Consider the following 24003-nt stretch of genomic DNA (forward strand, 5'->3'; position numbering starts at 1 on the left):
TTTGCTCCAAATGCAACTTGAGATATGTGGGCTGCACAGCTCGCATGCTCAAGACTCGCATATCTGAACATATAACTGACATCTCCTTCCAGTATTAATCGCTCCATCTCATCTGCATCCAGACACTTCATTAATGAACACCAAAGAAGTACTGAATTTTTTCGTGTCATGGGCATTGAGAGAATAACACCACATATAAGAGGTGGAGATCTGAAAAAACGTCTTCTAACACGCGAAGCATATTGGATTTTCTATCTAAATACATGCTTTCCAAATGGATTGAATGCCAGAAGAGAAATTATGTTTCATTATTGATGTTATTATAATTGTGTGTGTATATATATATATATATATATATATATATATACACAAAAAAACTTTTAAAAAAAATTTATTTTTTCTTTTTTTTTTTCTTTTTTGGCTCCCCCCTCTTTTCACAAAAAATGTGTTTTACTTTGTAATGTTATTTTTTATATCTCACACATGTTTCCCTCTCCCCTTTTTTTTTTTTTTTTTTTCTCCCTTCACACCATGTGTTTGTAATTTACTGGGTGTAAAGAGTATATATTGCAGTAACACCCAAGGGAAGTAGTTTTGAGAGAGAACAAGCTATTGTTCGAAACGCGTAATCTACTACTTGTTACTCATGTGAACACACCATTTTTTGCTCTGTTTTGGACTTGTTTTTAACAATAAATTGGACTTGAATTTGCAAAGCTGGACCTTTTTTCTTTTTCAAAGGCATTGGATACTTGACCAGGATCTATTTGTGAGTATCCTACAAGACGACTTACTTTGTACATTCGAGTACTATGGGTATGAAAAGGACGACATTGTGTTCCAACAGAGCAATAACCGAATCATACATTGAGATTGGTGCTGGATTGTCCCCCACAGTCCCCAGACCTCAACCCAATCGAACACTTGTTGGTAGAGTTGAAGAAAAAGTTGTATACATACCCAAGTGAGTCGACCAGACATGCTTGAATCTGATCGAGAGCATGCTCAGAAGGATTCAGGCAATGTTAAAGCCAAAGGTCGATTTACAAAATACTAGCAAAATAATAAAAATTTTTTTTAGATTTTTAGGAGCAAAACAGTAACAATGCAGTGACATGACAAGAATCTGCAAATGCAAGTCAAATTTGTGCATGAGATAGCCAAGATGATTGTCTATAAAATGATGGTTGTCTCATGTTTGAAGCTGTGGTGGATGGTGAGATATGGAGCCTGAAAGTCAAAAGCGCAAAACATGTTATCCTTTTGCACATCAGAGTACATAATGCTGCTTTCAAAAATCATTTGGTTGCCCTTGGAAACAGTCAACAGCTTATCATCTCAATACTGTCAGACATATGACTACAAAGCTAATCTCTGTTTAGCTGTCACGTGAGCAACCAAAATGGACTGTTCTATGGTAACCAAATTAATAATAATAATCTTTAGATCATAGAATCGTAGAGTTGGAAGGGACCTCCTGGGCCATCTGGTCCAACCCCCTGCTCAAAGCAGGATTCGCTAAATCATCCCAGTCAGATGTCTGTCCAGCCTCTGTTTGAAGACTTCCATTGAAGGAGAACTCACCACTTCTCGTGGCAGCCTGTTCCACTCATTGATCACTCTAACTGTCAAAAAGTTTTTTCTAATATCTAATCTGTGTCTCCTCCCATTCAGTTTCATCCCATTGCTTCTAGTCTTTCCTTGTGCAAATGAGAATAAAGTTGATCCTTCTACAATGTGACAGCCCTTTAGATATTTGTAGACAGCAATTAAGTCTCCTCTCAGTCTTCTCTTTTGCAAACTAAACATTCCCAAATCCTGCAACCTTTCCTCATAAGACAGGGTTTGCAGACCGGTCACCATTCTGGTCGCTCTTTTCTGAACTTGCTCCAGTTTGTTGATGTCTTTTTTTAAAATGTGGTGCCCAAAACTGGACACAATATTCCAGATGAGGTCTGACCAAAGAGGAGTAGAGGGAAATAATGACTTCACGTGATCTAGACTGTATGCTTCTGTTAATACATCCTAGAATTGCATTTGCCTTTTTTGCTGCTGCATCACACTGTTGACTCATATTCAGTCTGTGATCTATTAGTATACCCAAGTCTTTTTCACATGTGCTGTCACTTAGCCCTATTCCTCCCATTCTATATATGCTTTTTTCATTTTTATTGCCCAGATGTAGTACTTTGCATTTCTCCCTGTTAAAAACCATTCTGTTAGTTGCTGCCCACTTCTCCAGTTTATTTAAATCTTTTTGAATCCTCTCTCTCTCTTCTCTAGTATTAGCTATCCCTCCTAGCTTTGTGTCATCAGCAAATTTAATCAGTTTACCCTCAATTCCTTCATCTAAATCGTTGATAAAGATGTTGAACAATACAGGGCCCAGGACAGAGCCCTGTGGTACCCCACTTGAGACATTCTTCCAACTGGATGTGCAGCCATTTACGACCACTCTTTGGGTCCGATCACTAAGCCAGTTATGAATCCACCTAACAGTTGCCTTGTCCATTCCATACTTAGTCATTTTTTCAATAAGGATTGTATGAGAGACTTTGTCAAATGCTTTGCTGAAGTCAAGATATACTATATCTACAGCATTTCCTTGATCCACCCAATCAGTGATACCGTCATAGAAGGAAATTAAGTTAGTCTGACATGACTTATTAGTTAGAAACCCATGCTGACTCTGTTTAATCACTTCATTCTTATCCAGGTATTGACATACATGTTGTTTAATAATTTGTTCAAAGATCTTTCCTGGTATAGAAGTCAGACTCACCGGCCTATAGTTGCCTGGGTCCACCTTCTTCCCCTTTTTGAAGATAGGAACAACATTTGCTCTTCTCCAGTCTTCTGGCACTTCTCCTGTTCTCCAAGAATTTTCAAAGATTATGGAGAGGGGTTCAAAAATTTCTTCTGCTATCTCCTTCAGTACTCTGGGGTGTAATTCATCTGGACCTGGAGACTTGAATTCATTTAGGTTAGCTAAGTGTTTCCTCACTATCTTTCTGTTTATAGATATCCTGGATTCTTCTATTCCCTTAATAGGACAGTGAATAACAGTTGATGTTGCATTTCCTTTCTGAGAGAAAACAGATGCAAAATAGGAATTTAAAAGTTCAGCCTTCTCAACATCCTGTCTTACCATTTCATCATTTTCATCCTGTAAAAATCCTATAGCATCTTTGACTTTTCTTTTACTTTTGACATATCCCCAAAATCCTTTATTATTGCTTTTGACATCTCTTGCAAGCCTTAGTTCATTTTCAGCTTTAGATAATCTGATTTGTGCCCTGCAAGTTCTGCAGACAGCATTATATTCTTCTTTAGATATGCCTCCCTCTTTCCATTTTATAAACATTTTTTTCTTCCTTTTTAGCATGTGCTTAAGTTTTGTGTTCATCCATCCTGGTTTCCTTAAATGCTTCCTATTCTTCCCTCTTTTCGGAATTGTTAACAACTGTGCTTTGAGAATTTCATTTTTCAAGATTTCCCATCCTTCCTGGACATTTTTGTCTTTAAGGATATCCAGCCATTGGATCCCTCCAATTCTCTTTCTGAATCCCTTAAAATCTGCCTTTCTGAAATCTAACCTTGACGTCTGAGTCTTCACAGGTCTTCCACCTCTAGTAATCCAAAATTCTAAAATAGCATGGTCGCTACCTCCTAGGGTCCCAGCCACTTTTACCTCCTCAACCATTTCCTCCCTGTTTATAAGGATTAGATCCAAGGTAGCAGTTCCCCTTGTTTTCTCCCTTACCTTTTGGAAGATAAAGTTGTCAGCAAGAGAGGATAAGAATTTCCTTGACCTGTTAGTTTTGCCTGAGAGAGATTCCCAACAAATGTCTGGATAGTTGAAATCTCCCATGACAACTATGTCATATTTTTTGGAGAACTTGGCCATCTGATGCATAAAGAGTTCATCTATATCTTCGGCTTGCACAGGTGGCCTGTAGTAAATGCCTACAATGGTGTCCTTTCCATTGTTCTGTCCTTGTATTCTTACCCAAACAGTTTCCACAGAACTCCCAGTCTCTGAAGCTTCAATCTCTGTGCAGATATACGCGTTTCGAACATACAATGCGACACCCCCTCCTCGTTTATCAAGTCTGTTTCTTGCAAATAAGTTGTATCCTTCTAGTCTTGTATTCCAATCATGTGTATTGTCCCACCAAGTTTCAGTGATTCCAATTACATCATATTTCTGTTCCTGTGTTAGTAGTTCCAATTCTCCTTGTTTGTTGCCCATGCTTTGTGCATTAGTATAGAAACATTTTAGTTTGTGATTGGTTTCTCTTTCTCCAATATTTTTATTAATTAGATTCTTTCGTCTTTGTTCTTCCTTTCCACTTCTAATAGCAGAGTTCTCAATAGCATTTGTCAGGTGTATGGCTTTTTCTGGTCTTTTGCTTCCCTTCCCATGTTGTTCTAGTTTAAAGCTCTCCTTACAAGTGTAGCAAGGCGACTTCCAAATACATGCTTTCCAGTCTTCGTAAGGTGCACCCCATCTCTAGCAAGTAGTCCATCGTATAAGTAGTTCACTCCGTGATCCAGAAATCCAAATCGTTGCTGACGGCACCATCGACGTAGCCAGTTGTTCACCTGCAGAATCTTATTCCACCTCCTTGTTCCATGGCCATCCACTGGGAGGATGGAAGAGAAGACCACCTGCGCTCCCAGTTCTTTCACTTTCTTGCCTAAGTCTTCAAAGTCTCTGCAGATGATTTCCAGGTCGTTTCTTGCAGTGTCATTTGTCCCCACATGTAGTAGCAGGAATGGGTCATCTGTAGGTCTGAAGAGTCCTGATATCCTGTCAGACACATCTTTAATTTTTGCACCTGGAAGACAGCACATTTCTCTTGTAGTTATATCCGGTCTGCAGATAGCGGCCTCTGTTCCTCTCAGCAGGGAATCCCCCATGACCACCACTCTCCGTTTCTTCTTCACAACATTTTTCTTTCTCCATCCAGGAGGACTCTGAGGGCGTACAAGGTTGCTGTTTGTTGGCAAAGTCTTATCCTGATGCATTTCTTCATCGTTTTCCTGCGTGAGAGCCTGGTACTGGTTCCTGAGCAGTATGGGTGCTGACTGCCTCTTGATCCTCCTGCTTCTCTGGGTCACATGTCTCCATTCCTCTGTTTCTTCAGGTGCACTTCGAATTTCTTCTCTTTCTGTAACATGAAGAGATAATTCTGCTCTGTCCAAGAACTCTTCACCTTCCTTAATGATCTTCAACGTAGCTAACCTCTCTTCGAGATTTTGCAACTTTTCCTCCAACAGGGACACAAGCTTGCATTTGTGGCATGTGAAGTTTGGCTTTTCCACTGGTAAATCTGTGAACATGTAGCAAGAAATGCAGCTCACCAAATGGCTCCTGGCCTCTTCCATCTTGAGATTTCTTAAAAACGATGAAAGATGAGCCCCGGTTTTTCCGATTTCCTCTTTGCAGCTGCAACGGCCAAAACCCAGTGATCGTTGAGCTCGCGGAGACTCTTCACTTATCCCAGAAGGCACTGGGAATATGCAAATGATCTCCTCAAGACTCTTCCCCTGGTTTTATTTTTATATAGCGCCATTAATTCCACAGCGCTTTACAGACATTATCATTTCTGTCCCTGATAGGGTTCACAATCTAAATTCCCTATTATTTTGTCTTTGGAATGTGGGAGGAAACCGGAGAACCGAGAGGAAACCCAGCAAACACGAGGAGAACATACAAACTCCTTGCAAGAATTTACATAATTGCCAAATCCAGAAAAAGAGAAGAGAACTTCTGAAACTTTAGTCAACGGAACTCGAAAGAGTTTATAAACGTATGATAGCAGAAATTTCCACCTTGCCACGTCTCCTGAACAAAAAACTCAATGATTACCCAGAGCCTTCTTGTACTGGAAGTAGCCAAAGTCATGTCAAAGGTCGATATCATTTGTGTGTGAGATCTAGTGACCAAAAAGCCCAAACCAAACGTGATCATTGCAAGAAATTTATGTGCAATGAGCACAAGAAGATATGTGATTTTTGTGCCAAAAAAGTTACATTTTTTTCACAGCGGTATGGTAGCTCAGTGTTTAGCACTGCAGCCTTGCAGCGCTGGGGTCCTGGGTTCAAATCCCACCAAGGACAACATCTGCAAGGAGTTTATATGTTCTCCCAATCTTTGCGTGGGTTTCCTCCCCTTTCCTCCCACATTCCAAAAACACACTGATAGGGAATCTAGAGTGTGAGCCCCATCGGGACAGTGCCGATAATGTCTATAGAGCGCTGTGGAATTAATGGCGCTATATAAATGAGTAAAATAAAAAGTAAATTAGTAGATCTTTACATTTTGTTCATTAGTAAGAAAAAAATCATATTACCGTTTAGCTAAGATGTTATATGTTGTAAAAACTCTTCTTTAATACATGTTTATTTTTCGATATGAAAACTAGGATCCCACGAACCCCACCCTACTAATAGTGACCCAACTAAATGAAGGTTACAACAGTTGACAATATTCCTGGGTGCAGGCAAAATCTCTAAAACCTTTGGAAAAGCAGCGTTCTCTGTAATTTTTAAATGTGCAAGGCCAGTATCCACTTTGTAATGATGGAGCTCACCGTTTAAATGCACAGTCAGCGGGTGTGGAAGAGGCGTAGGTGGTTGGTGTAGCATAATGGGAGTAGCTATTGAGGACATTTTTGAAAGAACATGTCACTTGCTTAAAAAATTTAGTTAAATGCCTTAAGAAGAAAAAACAAAAAAATCAAACAAACCTCCAAGCTCCATTGATTTTACGGCTTTTTCTCCATTTTAGGCTACGATGCTTCATTGCAGAGACATTCACATTTGTTGCTTTTGGCGCGCAATATGTGAATATCTCGTAGATAAACTGGGCGGTTCTTCACATTCATCTTTTGGGTGTGCACCTTCAATCCTTCTTCTCAGATGTTGCCAATCACAACTTGGCAGATCAGCTGTCAGTCTGTGATTGGCTTCTGGGAGAGAGGTGTGGAAGGAAACACCCCCAGAGAGGACGATGAAGAAGCACCCTGTTGGTTTGCAAGCAGAGATTTCACACGTTGCGCTCCAAAAGCTACATGTGAATATCTCTGCAATAGAGTGACCCATTGCAAAACGAAAAAGAGAGGCAGAATCAACGGGGCTCATGGATTTTTACAAGGTACTTAACTCAATTTTTTATAGCAAGTGACAAGTCCTCTTTAAGCAGCTCAGCAAGATTAATGGATTAATGTGTTTCTGGAAAGGCATCTCAAAAAGTTGGCAAAATGTAAGATAGCAGCAGAAATGATTATGAGATGAGCAGAGAAGGCAATATCATTTTGTTCTAAAAATAAATGAAAGCAAGATTTGTAAAGCGCCTCCTAATTTATATAGATTGTGCGTTGTAAATTGTTTTTCAGACACCAAGTTATTCCTTTTTTTGTTTTTCCTTTTTTAAGTCATTTGTAACATCTATTAATTTATTCCCTCAGGAACATCGATTTTGATGGTTCCACTGTGGGACTTGCGTGGATCGGCACACTTTGTAATAATGCCAATTCTGCAGGCATTGTTCAGGTAGGACACACTGTATATTATTATTACAATTTAGATGCCCTGTATACAGTCAGAATGCATTTAAAGGGAATCTATCAGTAGGTTTTTACTATGTCATTTGAGAACAGCATGTGGTAGGGGTTAAACCACAAATTTCAGTGATGTGTAATGATATGTCATTTATCTAGCTGTTTGCTATTGTTTACTTACAGCAAAGGTTTTATCACATGATTATCATTGCCCGGACTACAGCAGCGACAGCAGTGATTGAGATGTTGGCCAACCATGCCCCTTCCTGGGATAAGCAGCTTACTGTTTATAAACAATGTATATACAGAGCCTGGTGTGGGCGGGGGCAGCTTTCTCAGCTCTGCTGTATGCTACATCTAAAAACTCTGTGTCACAACTGCTGCACCCAGGAAACTAAGTGATATATCGCTGGAATCAGAGTCTCTTTTTCTACATTATGCTGCTCTCAGATGAGGTAGCAAAAACTTGGTGACAGATTCCCTTTAAATGAGAATATGTTAAATTTTTTTTTAAAGGCCTATACTTTCTAATCCCTAGGGGTCTACTGGCTATGTTCCCCAGTGATCCCAAGAATGGAGCTCTAAAGAGGCCCTTCTGACTGGATCGGAGGTCATGGAAGCACACCTCTGCTTCATTCTTTGCGAAATGGACTGCTGGAGTTAGTCAAGTACAGCGCTGGGCTTTTGTCCCAAAGATAATGAATGGAGTGGATGTGTGCATGCCCAACCTCCTCTCAATTTAGATAGGGCTCTGCAGAGCCCCGTCCACTGTCAGGTACTGTATCTTATGTCTCATTTATATGAATAAGAGATAAGGTGTTTTGTTTTTTTGTCCAGTGGGCGGTCCTATCAGTGACTGACAGCTTTCTTTGCATAAGTGTGCATACAGTGGTAGCTGTCAGTCACTGATAGGAACGCCCACTGGACTGAAAGTCTCAGAGCAGAGGATTAAATGATTAAAGCACAAGTTATACTGAATCTTTTCTCATAAAACTTTATATCAAGCTACAATAACAAGATGCATGCAGATTGGACTGCACTTTCATGGTGACAGGTTCCCTTTAACATGTTTAACAGATAAAACGGGCTCTCTCTGTCAGCCTATCAGTACCTTGCCCCGGATAGGGAAGCAAAAAAAAAGTAAAAAAAAGCGAAAAGATTTATTTAATTAAAAAATGTAATTAAATAAAGTCTTGCAAAGACTAATTCTTTTTTTTCAATATTATCCCATTATTTAATGCATTTTTACATCATTCATCATAATCACAACAATCAGTTGAATAAAGTTATTAATTAGTTATCTGTGCCACTATGGCAAAATAAAAAACAGCAAAAATAGCAATTGTTGTTTTACACTTTCTCTTAACCCAGCAAAACAATTGTAAAAATGAATCAATAAATGACATATTACAAAATGATGGTATTAAAAAATAGCATCTCGTCCTTCAAAAATGTAAATGTAAAAGGAAATTACCATCATCTGTAAAGATCTACACTCACACATGGGGTGACCAGGCACACTTTGGGAATGGCACAGAAAATTAAGCCTTCATGTACAGTAGATTCTGTCAGTCAGCCAATCGTGGTGTCAAATTCACGTATTGAAATGACATATATACAGTATATATAATTTCAATAGTGAATCCTACACCACCTATATACAGTATACCGTAAAACTATTACAACTATTACAATTGGAACAAAAAAGGTCTCAAAATCTGTATATCACTTATTGGAACTTCCATAATTTGTATAATTGGTGAAAAAAAAAAGTCCCATTCCATGGCTATATCCTTGGTGTCCAATGAAGTTATCTTGCCTGCCACTGGGTTCAAGGGAATACTATGTTCCCTGGTGTCCAGTGGTGTTTGAAGGTTTTTTTCCTTCTTTGTCAAATGAGAAGGGAAAGTGATATCTATGTTGTACAATGGTAACGGTGGTAATGCTAAAGTTGGCAACAACTGCAATACTCAATACTAAAATAACACCATTTACTCTAATTATGGCTGAGTGGTGTTTTAGTAAATGTGAATATCAATCATTTCTCATTTTACATTCTCAGGACCACAGTGCTGACTATATTCCGGTTGCTGCTACTCTTGCTCATGAATTGGGGCACAATTTGGGAATGCCTCATGATGATGGATGCTACTGTGAAGCCTCATCTTGTATCATGGCTCCGTCTCTAAGGTGGGAGAATGGAAGTGAATAAATCGATGCCTTTATTTCGTATTCATTTATTGATTGTTTTCAAATTGATTACAACAAATTCAGGGGGGATAGATTCTAAGATTGCTGGAAGAGCTTGCAAAGATGAGGGATGGTGTTGGGAGGAGAATGACAAAAACAGAAAGAAGGATCTATATTTTCTGCCAGCGATGTATGTAGGTGAGATGTGTCTGAAGGATGTGACTATGGATATCTGAACAAGCAGTGGTAGATAGGTTACTCGCTATCCTCTCCTCCCTAACCTAACCTATGTGGATGATCTAGGAAAAAGGTGCAGTTGATGAACTTTTAGGTAGTTTACTGACAGTACCTTGACAAATCATGAGGTTGAGATGTCTAGGGAAGAAGGTAAAGGGATGGGGATGAGGTAGCAGATGGAGGTTGGAGTATAGAGAATCCTCACTGGAGCTCTGATGCATGCTTCTGCCGAGATGGCACTGACCAGAAGAAAGGATGTGAAGAAACAAGATAGGAAGATTTACAGAGTGAGAGAGGCATTATGGGAATTACAGCTGCAACACATGAGAACATATCGATGGCAGAAAACACTACACAACCATCATAATAAAAGAATAAAAATATTATTCCTAAGTTCTTGTAATAGTTACAAGCTCAGAGAATATAGTTGGACAGCACACTATATACGAAAATGAGAGTCAGCCCTTACGTGAAGAGATGGGAGTGGGAAGAGCACCGGAAGTATATGAGGATAGTGTTCGTAGATTCTGGTTAGACTAGCCAATTTGAGTACCAAACTATCCTCTAATGCTACGAGGCACTGGAAAAATAATAGTTCCCTAAATCAACAGGACCCTAACATTCCAGCATAGCATCTGAGAGTAGCATTATGTAGAAACAGAGATCGTTATTCCATTGATGTATCATTTACTGGGATGCTTTCTGTACTTTTGGTAAAATAAGTTTTATCAGCAGGATATTATCCCTAGTAAACCTGCTGCCATGTAAACCTTCACAGTTATGAGCTCTGTATACCCCCCACTGATTGGCAGATTTCTGCCTATGCACAGTGCAGTAGTAAAGGTACTGGCCTGCACTCTGTCGTATGGTGAGGTGCTGGTGTAACTGGCCAAATGACCCTTAGTCCATTCAATGAAAATTCACCGCACACTTGTGGAGATGCCAAAAAATTTTTATTTACAATTCGTGGGAACAAAAAAGTAGAAATAGGTAAAGCGCAGGAGAAAATTCTAAAGCGACTATATTTGAGGAGCTCAGAGCTTGCACGTTGTTTGCTATATAAAGCCTATAAGCAATGGATCCTGCCAGCGTCATCCAAAAAAAGTAGAAATAGATAAAGAAAATTCTAAAGAGACTATATTTGAGCGACGTTTCAACCTGCCCCAGGTCTTATTCAATACATCGCTCTATAGTCCCCAAGATGAGAGAAATATGGCTTTACATCGCTTTACTGGCGGCGCTCCTGCGCCTTGCCTGGCCTCCTGCTGCTGGCGCTAGGTCGAAACATCACTCAAATATAGTCACTTTAGAATTTTCTTTATCTATTTCTACTTTTTTGGATGACGCTGACGCTGGCAGGATCCATTGCTTATAAGCTTTATATAGCAAACCACGTGCGAGCTCTGAGCTCCTCGCCTAAGAAGCTGGCTTTGTTCTTTTTTACCAACTACAATAATAACACTGTATTGAGTGTGCCCTGCGGGGAGCGTCCGGGGCTCCACAAAGTATCTAGACACCTGAGGGTGGAAAATATCTCCCTTCTCACCCTCTCCATACAGTTATGATACCCCGAGGACCTTCAGCTCCTGCAGCCGACAACAATATCAGAAATTTATCCTGGATCGTATGCCTGTGTGTATGAAGGACAAGCCAAACAAGGACAACATCCTCACTACACCTGTGTGCGGCAATAAATTCACAGAAAAAGGTGAAGAATGTGACTGCGGCTCCGTTGAGGTATGAGTTAATCTTTAAGTCTCTTTTTCTGCACCCCTGGTTCTAAGTTTGACCATGTGACTTAGTTTCACATCTATTTGAATAGGGAATTAGGTACCAAAGCATAGCCTTATTATTAGTGGGGGAAAACATAGCAATTGTCTGAAGTTAAAGCGATTAAGACTATTTAATTTTTTTTTACTTTGGGCCTAGCAACTAACAGGCAGGTCGTTGCTACTTACCTGCCTGTCGTGCCCAGTGCTGATCTCTGCCGGCACAGAGAGGTCACAGACCACTTTTGCAGCTTTCGTTGATGTCACGTCGACAGAGCCGCTACTTCTCTTCTGCTCTGCTCTGATAAAGCTGCGTGACCGCTCAGGTCATGGTGATTGAAAGCCGGCTCCCTGCTGCCTAACTGCGGGAATCCGGCAGTCAATCAGCATGACGTTGAAATTCACATCACATCTTGTCGATAGAGCTGCCCGGAAGGGGAAGAGCTGCTCTGTTGATATGTAGCAAATGAATCACCGGCAGGTAGTTGCCTCTGTTAGCATCTACCTGCCTGTTAGTTTTTAGACCCATAGTAACAAAAAAATTAGTCCTGGACAACCCCTCTAATTCAGGACAACGGACACAGGACTGGCCACACCGTGACCAAAGGACTGTGTATAGGCACCACAGACGCGGTTTCATCATTAGGATATCTCTGAAGCACTAGTTAAGTAAATAAGCACCCCTACCCTGTCCATAATGCCTACCACCCCTCTGCGCTGACATCAGTGATGACAGTAAATGATAGTATAGGAATAAATTAAACCCTACATGCGGAGACCTAGGAAGGCATCTCACAGTCGCAAGATTTTCACTATCAATGACACCGGGGCAGAGGGGTGGTCGGGATTATGGGCGGGGGTAGTGGTGCATATTTACTTTTGACTTACATACTCTTGATTAGCCGGTGCTTGACTATGTATTGTCCGGAGCTTACAGTAAAAAAACGGCAGAGGTACAGCAAAAAACAATAATATTCTAAAGGGCTGCCCTATTTCAGGATACATAAGTATTTTACTAAAATAATCACCTAACAGATTCCCATTAATGAGTCCAGTGGGCGTTCCTACTAGTGATTGACAGTCTTCCCTGTATGACCGTGAATGCAGAGATAGCTGTCAGTCACTAGTAGACCCGACCACTGGACTCATAAATACAAACACCAGGGAGTTCAAGGAATAAAATACATGTTATACTGAACCTTTTCCAACAAACCTATATATTATACTGCTCAGCTTGTCCTTCTCTATACCGTGCTGTCCACAGATTGGACTCCATGTATGTCATGGCAGATTCTTTTTAAAGTTATGGTCATCTCATACCTATTGTCATAGAGGAAAATTTAAATCCATAAGGCATTTCTATATGAAGGGAAGGGAAAAAGAGCTGATACTTCAAACTCCTTTTGAACATTTGGGGAAGGGAGAAAGAAACGCATTATAACAAGGGAAATTAGTAAATTAGAAACAAAGGAAGAGCTTCAACCTCGCTTTGAAGCAGAGATTTACTGCAGTGTCCAGATAGTTACCACAGAGGTCTGTTGTAGGAAACAGCCACCCAGACTGAGATTTGAATACTCAGGTGGCAGAGAACTGGAAAATCTAACACCTTCAGAAATAACTCTTGTTCTCTACAAAGAAAAACTGAAAAATTGCAGCTAAACAGTTTGTATCAGTCTGATATTTATGGGATGTAGATTTTTGGCTTGGCGTTGATGTGAGGTGACGGACATGACGCATTCACTCATATCACCGTGGGGTCACTAGAAGCCCTGTAACGTAATAATGGTCTGATAGATGATGTGAACCAGACCATGTTTGATCTCCATGTAACAGTAAAATCATGATAAGAAATATGATGTCTATATCTTCTAATTGGAAACCTTCAGGGACGAAGATATCTTGTAAATTGGGGATCTAATAACATTCTAATATACCCAGGACATCCCAGAAACCGCCCCCATATGAGCTCATTGAGGGGAGGTGTGTGAGCCTAACTTTGAGCTAATAAAAAGCAGTATTTGGGTCTGGCTCATTTGTCAGTCTTTGGAAGACACAGTTCTCTGTGGTTCTGTCCATTTTCCCAATCGGAGTGCTTCCCTCCGCTAAGTTCTGAGCCATTTCCGTGACCAGGTTTAGTCATTCCTTTTCGTTATTCCTTTTTATTTTATGCAATTGTATATATCATATTGTTTTTTTCCCATTTTGCATCATCTTTGCATATTTTTTTTTATAAACATTACCTATCCTTCTGGATTAAATATATAAATTTAATAGCTCTGTTCCTTTTGTTCTGTAAACCGCACCCCTGAAGCCAAAATGCGAACTGTAATGGGTGTCCAATCGGCCTGTACAAACGGTGGTGGCAGCTAATAGTTCTTTTGTTATTGCAGAGCTGGCACCTACCGTACGTGTGTATATACACATATTCCACACGTTGGAGTCAGAAGTTCTTGTCCATCATTGGTCAGGCTATTGTGTAATTGTCCTGATGATTGGAGGTAGCTGAGTTGTATTCTCTTGACAAACTAGTGGCAGCAGTGGGATCTGTGTGATTTCTCCGGTGTCACCTGTGACAAAATGGTAACAGTGGAGGGATCTGCATGAACCCCACAGCTGTTAGCCGTGAGACCTATATTCAGTAGATATTTTGGGCACAGTGGTAACCATTTACCCCCTCGACATTGCAGGAATGTACTGACAAGTGCTGTGACGCCAACACATGCAAACTGAAAGAAAGAGCCCAATGTTCAGAAGGTGAATGCTGCTCAAACTGTCAGGTGGGTTATATATCAGAGGTATTTAATATTCATTGCATTACCTGCATTTAGGTCTGCATCCTACAGATATTTAGAATTTTTTTCTTGTGTGAAAAATCAGAACTTGAAGTACCATAAAACTAAAGTGCACTAGATACACACTTTACTACAATGGCTATAAGGTGCTTAAAGGGAATCTGTCACGAGGCTTTTCCTTCCTAATCTGAAAGCAGTATAACGTAGAGACAGAGACCCTCATTCCAGTGAAGTGTCACTTACTGGGCTGCTCAGTGTATTTTTCATTCAATTACTGTTTTATCAGCAGGAGATTATCATTAGAGGACTAATAAAGCTGCTGGCATGTAGTCCAATCCCGCCACCACCACTGATTGGCAGCTTTATGCCTATGCACAGTGCACACAGAAAGCTGCCAATCAGAGGTGTGGGCAGTCAAAACTGCAGCAGCAAACAGTCCACTAAGTGATATATCACTGGAATTGGGGTCTCTATCCCTTGATGCTATCATATGGGGTAGCAAAAACCTAGTGAAAGATTCCGTTGTCTCCCAAAAACAATCACTTTTTTTAATAGAATCTGCAATGAGTTGATCGCTGAGGGTTCAACTTTCCTTGCAGCGGCCTCTACAGGAGAGATGTAGTATCACATGTTTGATTGACAGATTATGAGGCAACTTAATAATAGGGCCACACATCATATACTAAACATTTCTTCTTTAAATTTGGGTTGTCAATTACAATGGCGAAAAGAAACAATTAAATGTGGTGTGAATATTAGAATTATCTTTTTTGTTATTTGTCTTATTAACAGATTATTATATAATGGGATCACATTGTTGCATATAGTCATAAACAGCATGGTGTTTCTTTGCTCCAATTACAAAACTTGTATACAATGAAATATGAGACATTAACAAAATATTACAAAGTTTGTGGACGTTTCTTTTGCATACTGTTTTTTTAAGCAGAATATATATATATATATATATATATATATATATATATATATATGTATATAGCAGCACACAAAAAGTAAATGTATGTAAGATCCAGAGAAAAATGGAGGCAGCACACCGTTCAGATTGAGGGTTTAAAGGTGCTAAGTTTTAATAGCCCATCACAGCGACATTACGGCTCATGTTGCGCTTTTCTCAAGCCATAAATCAACCAAAAAAAAAAGAAAAACCTATAAAGAATAAGTGAAAGGCCCAGAGAAATATGGGTGAAAGTTGAATTTTAAAGAAAAAAATTAATTAAAAAAATGTAAGGCACAAGATAATCAAAGCTGAGTATAGAAGTAATATAGACAGCATGACTCAGGCTTGAAGGAAAATAAATACACTAGATACAATTAAGTAAAAGCAGAAGTACACACAATAGTGTAATACATAAAAAGTAATCCCAATATTACAGATGATACCAGTGTATAATAAATAGCATGGGATGTATTCGTGTAAAGAGCTCAGTGAGTAGAGATGAGGTATCATGAAATTAAAAAGATATAAGTAACATACTCATAAGTGGGTATGTAAATATGCACAGTGGCATAAGGGAGTTCTCACCAGTCAATGAAGAAACCGCACCCGACGCGCGTTTCGCACCTAGCTTCATCAAGGGGTGATGATAAACTGCATATCCAGACTGTTTACATTTTGCATTTCATGGTAACCAGAGACCATTGGTAATGTCAATAAGTTAATATACATGTGACAGATGAAGGAACATCATATGAAGGGTGGAAGTGGTCAGATGCCATCTATAGATGGCCCTGCCCATCGACCAATAGCATGCACATAAGAAAAGGGAGGGACGAGATCTTTCTCCACCTTAGGCATCACTGACCATGTGACTATTATGTCATTGGTCACATCATCGTACACATGGCAGATTTGCTTACATCACTGGCCACATGGAGCCACCCATCTAACGCATGGCCACTAGCTTCCTTGACAAAAAAGGGCTTCACACAGGAAAATGTTGTAATGTCTCCATGTTTCTTCTTCTAGAACACCAACTATACAAATTAATGGATCCAAGGGAATGGGGATATAAACCAGAGAGGACAATAATAACATTACCTCCTGCCAAAAGGATAAAATAACTGGGCACCTCCACATCATGTGTGCAAGAATATTATCACATTTTTTTCTAAATTATTATTTTTCTTCTTACAGCTGAAGTCAGCGGGCACTGTGTGCAGACCGTCAAACGGTGAATGTGATTTGACCGATATGTGTGATGGGAAATCTGCCACATGTCCCTCTGATCGCTGGCGAATCGATGGATCTCTGTGCGATAATAACGAGGGTTATTGCTACAATGGGAAATGCCCCACGCTAAGGAGTCAGTGTGAAACCTACTGGGGAGCAGGTAAAGCAGCGACCTCACAACGGTCTGTCCCCCGGATTTGTAGAGAAAAGTACATATTCCCAACGGGAAGTGGGGCAAGAATTTTTTTCTATGTGTCCTGTGATTCCCATACATTAGATTATGGTAGTGTAGATAAATATTGGGTGTCTGTGTTTTTGTCACATTTCCTAGATTTTTTTCATTTTGCCTTTTAGAAATCTTTAAAACGTTTGTCTATACTAGGGTCCAAGGCCGCAGACAATTCCTGCTATCGAAGTATCGAAAATTACTGTAATCCGCTGAGGTAGGTATTACCTGCGGATTGTAAGGACGTGATAAATCTTGATGTAGGCTGTATCATGTCTGATCGCTTATATCTCTACAGTTCCAGGAGAGCGCAATGTGGAGTTCTCCTCTGTTCTGGAGGTCAGAGTCAACCTATTGTTAGAACTGGTTACTGCAGTTATTCAGGATGTAAAACTCTGCGACCGGAAGTATTCGTGGAGATCGGAACAAAATGTGATGATAAGAAAGTACGTGTTCTAGGTTCCCATACCCCAAGCTATGAAATATCGGAATGTGGTCAGCGCTGGGATCCATTTGTAATACATACATCCAAGGTTCCTGTTTAGATACTTTGGTAAAGGGATCATCCAAGTTTTTAAACTTGATGGCTTATTTTTGGGATACTGCACCAATATTAATAGTGGGGTCCTGACTCTTGGAACCCTCACAAATCAGCTGTTTGAAAAAGACTTGGCTTCTCCTACACAATGCTGTATTTTTATTGCAGCTGTGCAAAGTATTGCAACTTTGTCCTATTTATTGTAACACAGCCACATGTTAAAGGGAACCTGTCAGCAGGATTGTGCACCGTATCCTACAGACAGTGTCAGGTTGACGCCGATATACTGATTACAATGATACCTTGGTTGATGAAATCCGTCTTGTGGTTGTTGTTTAATCTTTATTTTCAGTTTTGAGTTAATGATATGCTCGTGCTCTGAGCAGAAAATATGGGGCATGTCAGTGAGAAATCAGTGACCTGTCAGAAGCCATATACATGAATACCTAATCAGAGCACCACATGAGGACCCCCCACAGGCCTCCTCGGAGCACGGGCATATCATTAACTCAAAACTGACAATATAGATTAAACAACAACCACAAGACGGATTTCATCAACCAAGGTATCATTTTAATCAGTATAACAGCGCCGATCTGACACTGTCTGTAGGTTACTGTGCACAGTCCTACTGACAGGTTCCTTTAAAGGTCCATCTACCCTAAACGACTATCTCGAACAATAACAATAACCATGCAGTCTAAACCGACAGGTAAGCTAAATGCTTGTTCGTCAGGTGAAATTACATTTTGTACCTATTCTCAGTGGGCAGACCATTGTTCTGTGTTAACGTGACTTGTGCTACCGAGAACAATGACAGCCTACGCGAGTGGCAGACATGGACAGAAGATGGCCCCTGTGCAAGAACAGTATACGGGCCCTTTTAAGTCCAATAGCTCATCATACTGTACAATTCCACCTACTTTAAAGGTAAAAGGGCCCTTACCTCTTTGGCCCCTGCGCAAGTTGCACCAACAGTATATCTACCCCTGGACTATGCACACGGGATAATCTACTGAGCTATTATAGACCGAATAATGTTGATCTAATTGGGATCGACCTGTGTAAATGCAGGAAAAATGCATCTCACTTCTGCACAACACAGCATTACCATGTGCAGGAGGTTGAACATGTCTCAATACAATGGAGCTGTAGACTCTGTGTGCCACTGAATGGAACTCCATATGGTGCCATGTTATGGCAAGGAATAACATAGAGGTGAGGTCTTTCTGCAGCTGTCTCCTTTCCATCTAGTCTGTATCATAGTAACATAGTAACATAATTAGTAAGGCCGAAAAAAGACATTAGTCCATCCGGTTCAGCCTATAAAATGCTGTCAGAATAAATCCCCATAGCTACGTCCTTCTAAAGAACCTAATAACTGTAAGATACAATATTGTTACGCTCCAGGAAGACATCCAGGCCTCTCTTGAACCCTTCGACTGAGTTTGCCATCACCACCTCCTCAGGCAAGGAATTCCAGATTCTCACTGCCCTAACAGTAAAGAATCCTCTTCTATGTTGGTGGAGAAACCTTTTCTCCTCCAGACGCAGAGAATGCCCCCTTGTGACCGTCACCTTCCTTGGTATAAACAGATCCTCGGAGAGATATTTGTATTGTCCCCTTATATACTTATACATGGTTATTAGATCGCCCCTCAGTCGTCTTTTTTCTAGACTAAATAATCCTAATTTTGCTAATCTCTCGGGGTATTGTAGCTCCCCCATCCCCTTTATTAATTTTGTTGCCCTCCTTTGTACTCACTCTAGTTCCATTATATCCTTCCTGAGCACCGATGCCCAAAACTGTATCCTTTTCCCATTCTGCATGGTGACCTCCGTAATCATCACTTCTGCAATGGGGTCTTTGGATGAAAAACAAGGTGTCTTTGGATGAAATTTTATATAAAAAAACTCCCAAAAATTCATAGGCAGTTGAAAGCTGCTAGCTGCTTTTATGTGGCCAACTTATACTGAGTTGGTGTTTATTAGGCATAAAATAACCATTTTTATACTGTAATTTTTCTATAAAGGATTGTTCCTAAATCTGCCCTCCTTGCCATAATTTCTAGTTCCCATCCACAAGAAGTGGGGATATGAAAACAGTCAAGCTGCAGTACACTGTTTGTGTATCTCCCATAGTAAAAACTATTAATTATGCCAACAATATGGGACAAAAAGCTATGCCATATCTACAATTCAGGAGACATGATAACAATATAGCTTCAATAGCAGTATACCGCATCTGTGTTCATCTGTTCTTGTGGCTCCATCTCTGATGGCTGTTTCTTTTGCATGTTTGTCACACTTAAGTGTTTCAGATCACCAAACAAATGTAAATATTAGGCAAAGATAACACAAGTAATCACAAAATGCAGTTTTTAAATGAAGGTCTTTATTATTAAGGGAAAAAGAAATCCAAACCTACAGGGCCCTGTGGGAAAAAGTGTTTCTCCAACCTTTAAAACGTATTAACTGTGGTTCATCACTTCATTAGGAAGCAGAGTTCAAATGTTCAAATTGCCTAGTCACATCCAGGCCTAATTACTGCCAGACATGTTCTCAATCAAGTAATCACTGAAACAGGACCTGCCTGACAAAAGTGAAGTAGACCAAACGTTCATCAAAAGCTAGACATCATGCCACAATTCAAAGAGATTCTGGAACAAATGAGAAACAAAGTAATTGAGATCTATCAGTCTGGAAAAGGTTATGAAGCCATTTCTAAAGCTTTGAGACTCCAGGGAACAACAGTGAGAGCCATTATCCTGAAATGGCTAAAACATCAAACAGTGGTGAACCTTCCCAGGAGTAACCGGCCATCCAAAATTACCCAAAGAGCAACAACTTTTCCAAGAGGTCACAAAAGACCCCATAATAACATCCAAAGAACTGCAGGCCTCACTTGCTTGAGTTAAGGTAAGTGTTCATGACTCCACCATAAGAAAGAGACTGAGCAAAAATGGCCTGCATGGCAGAGTTCCAAGACAAAAACCACTGCTGAACAATAAGATCTTAAAGGCTCATCTCAGTTTTGCCAGAAAACATCATCCAAAACATGCGAGCAAGTCCACTTCTGAATGGCTTAAGAAAAACAAAATTTACACTTTGGAGTGGCCTAGTCAACGTCTTGACCTTAATCTGATTCATATGCTGTGGCATGACCTTAAAAAGGTGATTCATGCTCGGAAATATTCCAATGTGGCTGAATTATAACAATTCTGATAAAAAATTAATGGGCCAAAATACCTCCAGAGAGTTATCAAAGACTCATTGCCAGTTATTGCAAACACTTGATTGCAGTTGTTGCTGCTAAGGGCGGCCCAATCAGTTATTAGGTTTAGGGTCAATCACTTGTTCACACAGGGTGCTGTATGTTTGGATTTCTTTTTACCTTAATAATAAAGACCTTCATTTAAAAATTGCACTTTGAGATTACTTGTGTCTTTGTCTAATATTTAAATTTGTTTAGTGATCTGAAACATTTAATTGTGACAAACGTAGAAAAGAATAGGAAATCAGTAAGGGGGCAAACACTTTTTCACACACCTGTATATTGCATAGGTGACCAGCATTGCTGATGAAAAGACAATAGGTAGAACATTTTATTTAAAAGAAAAGAATTTCAGGACGGGCTCCACTCCTCCATTTTCTGTCAGGTTCAGTGAACAGAGGACTGAGCATTCACGATGCCTGACCCGACACTGCCCTGACAATGTCCTCCTTCTTGTGCTTCCTGCAGCCTGTCCTGAAATCTAGGACAGGGTGTGATTGATGGGAGCTGCCATCTTTGAATCCCAACAGAATGCAGTAGATAAAGCACCTTTTTTCTAAATGAAGGTTTAATGTCTTTGTTTATCACATTTCTTGGAGAAACCCCTTAGGCTAAGTGCACACATACCGGAACTCTCGCGGAAATTACCGCGAGAATTCCGGAATTCCATTCTGCGGGAAAATCGCATTTTAAATTCCCGCGATTTTCCCGCGGAAAAACTAGCATTTTGCAAGCGTATTTAGCTTGCAAAATACTAGCGTTCTCCAAGCGATCTGGAGCATCACTTGGAGAACTGATTGACAGGTTGGTCACACTCGTCAAACATAGTGTTTGACGAGTGTGACCAACTTTTTACTACTGAGGCTGCCTATGCGGCATCAGTAGTAAAAGATAGAATGTAAAAAAAAATAAAAAATGGTTTTATTCTTACCCTCCGACGTCCCGCGCATCCGTTCCCAGTAATCCTTTGCGAAAATGCCCGCGATGACGTCTGTTCTCGCGGTAATTCGCGATGACGTCGCGCGAATGACCGCGAGACTTCGCGATCCCGCGAGAACGGACGTCATCGCGGGCATTTTCGCAAAGGATTACTGGGAACGGATGCGTGGAGAGAGGCGGGAATGCTGCGCGGGACGCCGGAAGGTAAGAATATAAAATATTTTTTATTTTAAATTCTATTTTTTACAGGGATATGGTACCCAAAGCCCGGAGGACAGTCTCCTCTCCTCCGGACCGTGGGTACCATCCGCAATTGTTCTGCTTACTTTCCGCATGGTGTGCACAGCCACATGCGGGAGGTAAGCGGAACAATGCATTCCTATGGGTGCGAGATCGCCGGGATTCCGCAAATTAATGAGCATGCTGCGGTTTTTACCGCAAAGCGATTCCGCCGCGGTAAAAACCGCAGCATTAGCACAGCATTGCGGAATCCCATAGGAATGCATGGGATGCTTATTTTTCGCGTTTTCGCGGCAAAATCGCGCGGTTAAAACCGCCGCGGAAACGCGAAAAAAAGCCACGTGTGAACTCAGCCTTAAGGTAGAGAAACACAAATATTTCATGTGTATAACTTCATCAAGTACTTGAGATCCCATGTAGATATGCAGGTAAAATGTGTAGAAATAGCAAGTCCTTTATTTTGTTCGGATGATTTTTTTTTTCTCCTTCAACACTGAATAAATTGACATTTTTCCAGGTATGTATAAATGGGAGATGCTCTGAGATACCATCATCCTTGAAGGCTGCAGAATGTGATGCCGGGTGCGGTGAAAATTCGGTGAGTTCTAGTTGTACCCACTTGTTCTTATGCCAACCTCACCCAGTTGTGTAGGAACTGAACGCATCACTGTAATATAAATTATAAAAAATTGATAGCATTATTAGTTTTGTTTTTCATTTGGCCGCCATTTGACTGGTTATCCCATAATCCATAAATCCCTCCTCTTCCTCCTCCTCCTCCCATCAAAGTTTTTTATCCTCTTAATATATTGCAGTCATCATATTATACAGCACTGTGTACTTACAATTGCTCATTTTGTCTTTCTATCCTGCTAATTCTTCTGTTTTCCATTAGGTCTATGACATCACGTGATTAATAACTAACGAGCTGAATCCTTCTAAGCTCTATGTAGAAAAAGCAGGTCAATTTTCTCTGTATGAGTCACTGCAAAAGTCGCTGGCAGGGGGTGGAGGAAGGGAGCAACTGGGTCAGGAGGTGAAGAGGGGAATGATATCTGGGTAGAAATGCAAAATAAGCAATTGTAAGTACACAGTGCTATATGATGATTGCAATGATTGTGGCACCTTAGGTAAGAGACCACCAGTGGGCTGCCTGTGTACATCATAGAAGAGCCCAGTGGTCTATGGTATCTGCCCATGTTTGCTTGGTGCTGGCATAATCCCGATCTCAATAAAATTAGGAATTTCCTACTTTCCTTCTCTTACAGCTCTGTGACCAGAACGCGAAATGTTATTGTAAGGAAGGCTGGGTACCCCCTTATTGTGACACCAGAGTTGACAATGGTCAGTACACAATCTATAACTATACATAAAATGCAGAATTGTGTGCAGAGGCGGACATAGAAAACAGGGGGACCCTGTGATGACGGGGGAACAGTCTATGGGCCCCTTGTTCTGTGGTGTCAGAGAAAAACATACTTTAACATCTGGTGGGGGCAGAGATATGATGGAGACTAGCCCAGAGAATGTTTTTCTCTGAAACACCACAGCATTTCAGAGTCACACATACCGGGATGAGCTCATACAGCCCGGGCCTGATACAGTACATGCTGCCCGTGGTTCAGGCAGCATGTATCAGAGTCTGCTCTATTATTGCAGCCGTGTATGTTTTACTCGTAAATGCTGCAGCATTTCAGAGAAAACTTGCTATGAAAAGCCGGCCAGGATTAGATAACCAGTCTAAAAATTTGTGTACTTGATGTCTTTTTCAAGAGGGTCCAATCCGAGACCGCCCTGAAAAATCATTGAATAAAAGCCAAAAAGAAGGAACATATGTACTGCAATGTCAAAGTGACTTACTGATCATATGTTCAGGTTTTTCAGATTCTTTTAACCTCTTCAGGCTTTGAATATGATGCAAAGTCATCGACAGCAAAGATGGCGCAAAAAACGCTAGTTCTCTTAAGTTCAAGGCTTCTTCCGGCCCCGGACCCTATGATTGACAGGCTTCTCCTTATACACACATATAGGTACACACC

At 40.5% G+C, this 24003-nt stretch overlaps 1 protein-coding gene across 4 annotated transcripts in view; it reads left to right on the forward strand.

Moving 5' to 3' along the window:
* The window catches only part of LOC141100253 (zinc metalloproteinase-disintegrin-like MTP4), an 88306-nt gene that overhangs the window by 40417 nt on the left and 23886 nt on the right, over window positions 1-24003 (forward strand). For all 4 annotated transcript variants that reach the window (XM_073588582.1, XM_073588583.1, XM_073588580.1 and 1 more), the window contains 9 exons: window positions 7476-7560; window positions 9631-9758; window positions 11555-11732; window positions 14452-14541; window positions 16712-16907; window positions 17130-17190; window positions 17272-17419; window positions 22482-22562; window positions 23233-23308. In XM_073588582.1, the coding sequence (XP_073444683.1) occupies window positions 7476-7560; window positions 9631-9758; window positions 11555-11732; window positions 14452-14541; window positions 16712-16907; window positions 17130-17190; window positions 17272-17419; window positions 22482-22562; window positions 23233-23308 (1043 nt within the window). The remainder of the gene's footprint in view (window positions 1-7475; window positions 7561-9630; window positions 9759-11554; window positions 11733-14451; window positions 14542-16711; window positions 16908-17129; window positions 17191-17271; window positions 17420-22481; window positions 22563-23232; window positions 23309-24003) is intronic.

The sequence above is a fragment of the Dendrobates tinctorius genome, unplaced genomic scaffold (assembly GCF_039654945.1).
Source record: "Dendrobates tinctorius isolate UK_male_01 unplaced genomic scaffold, ASM3965494v1 ptg000104l, whole genome shotgun sequence".
In the NCBI taxonomy this organism is placed as follows: Eukaryota; Metazoa; Chordata; class Amphibia; order Anura; family Dendrobatidae; genus Dendrobates; species Dendrobates tinctorius.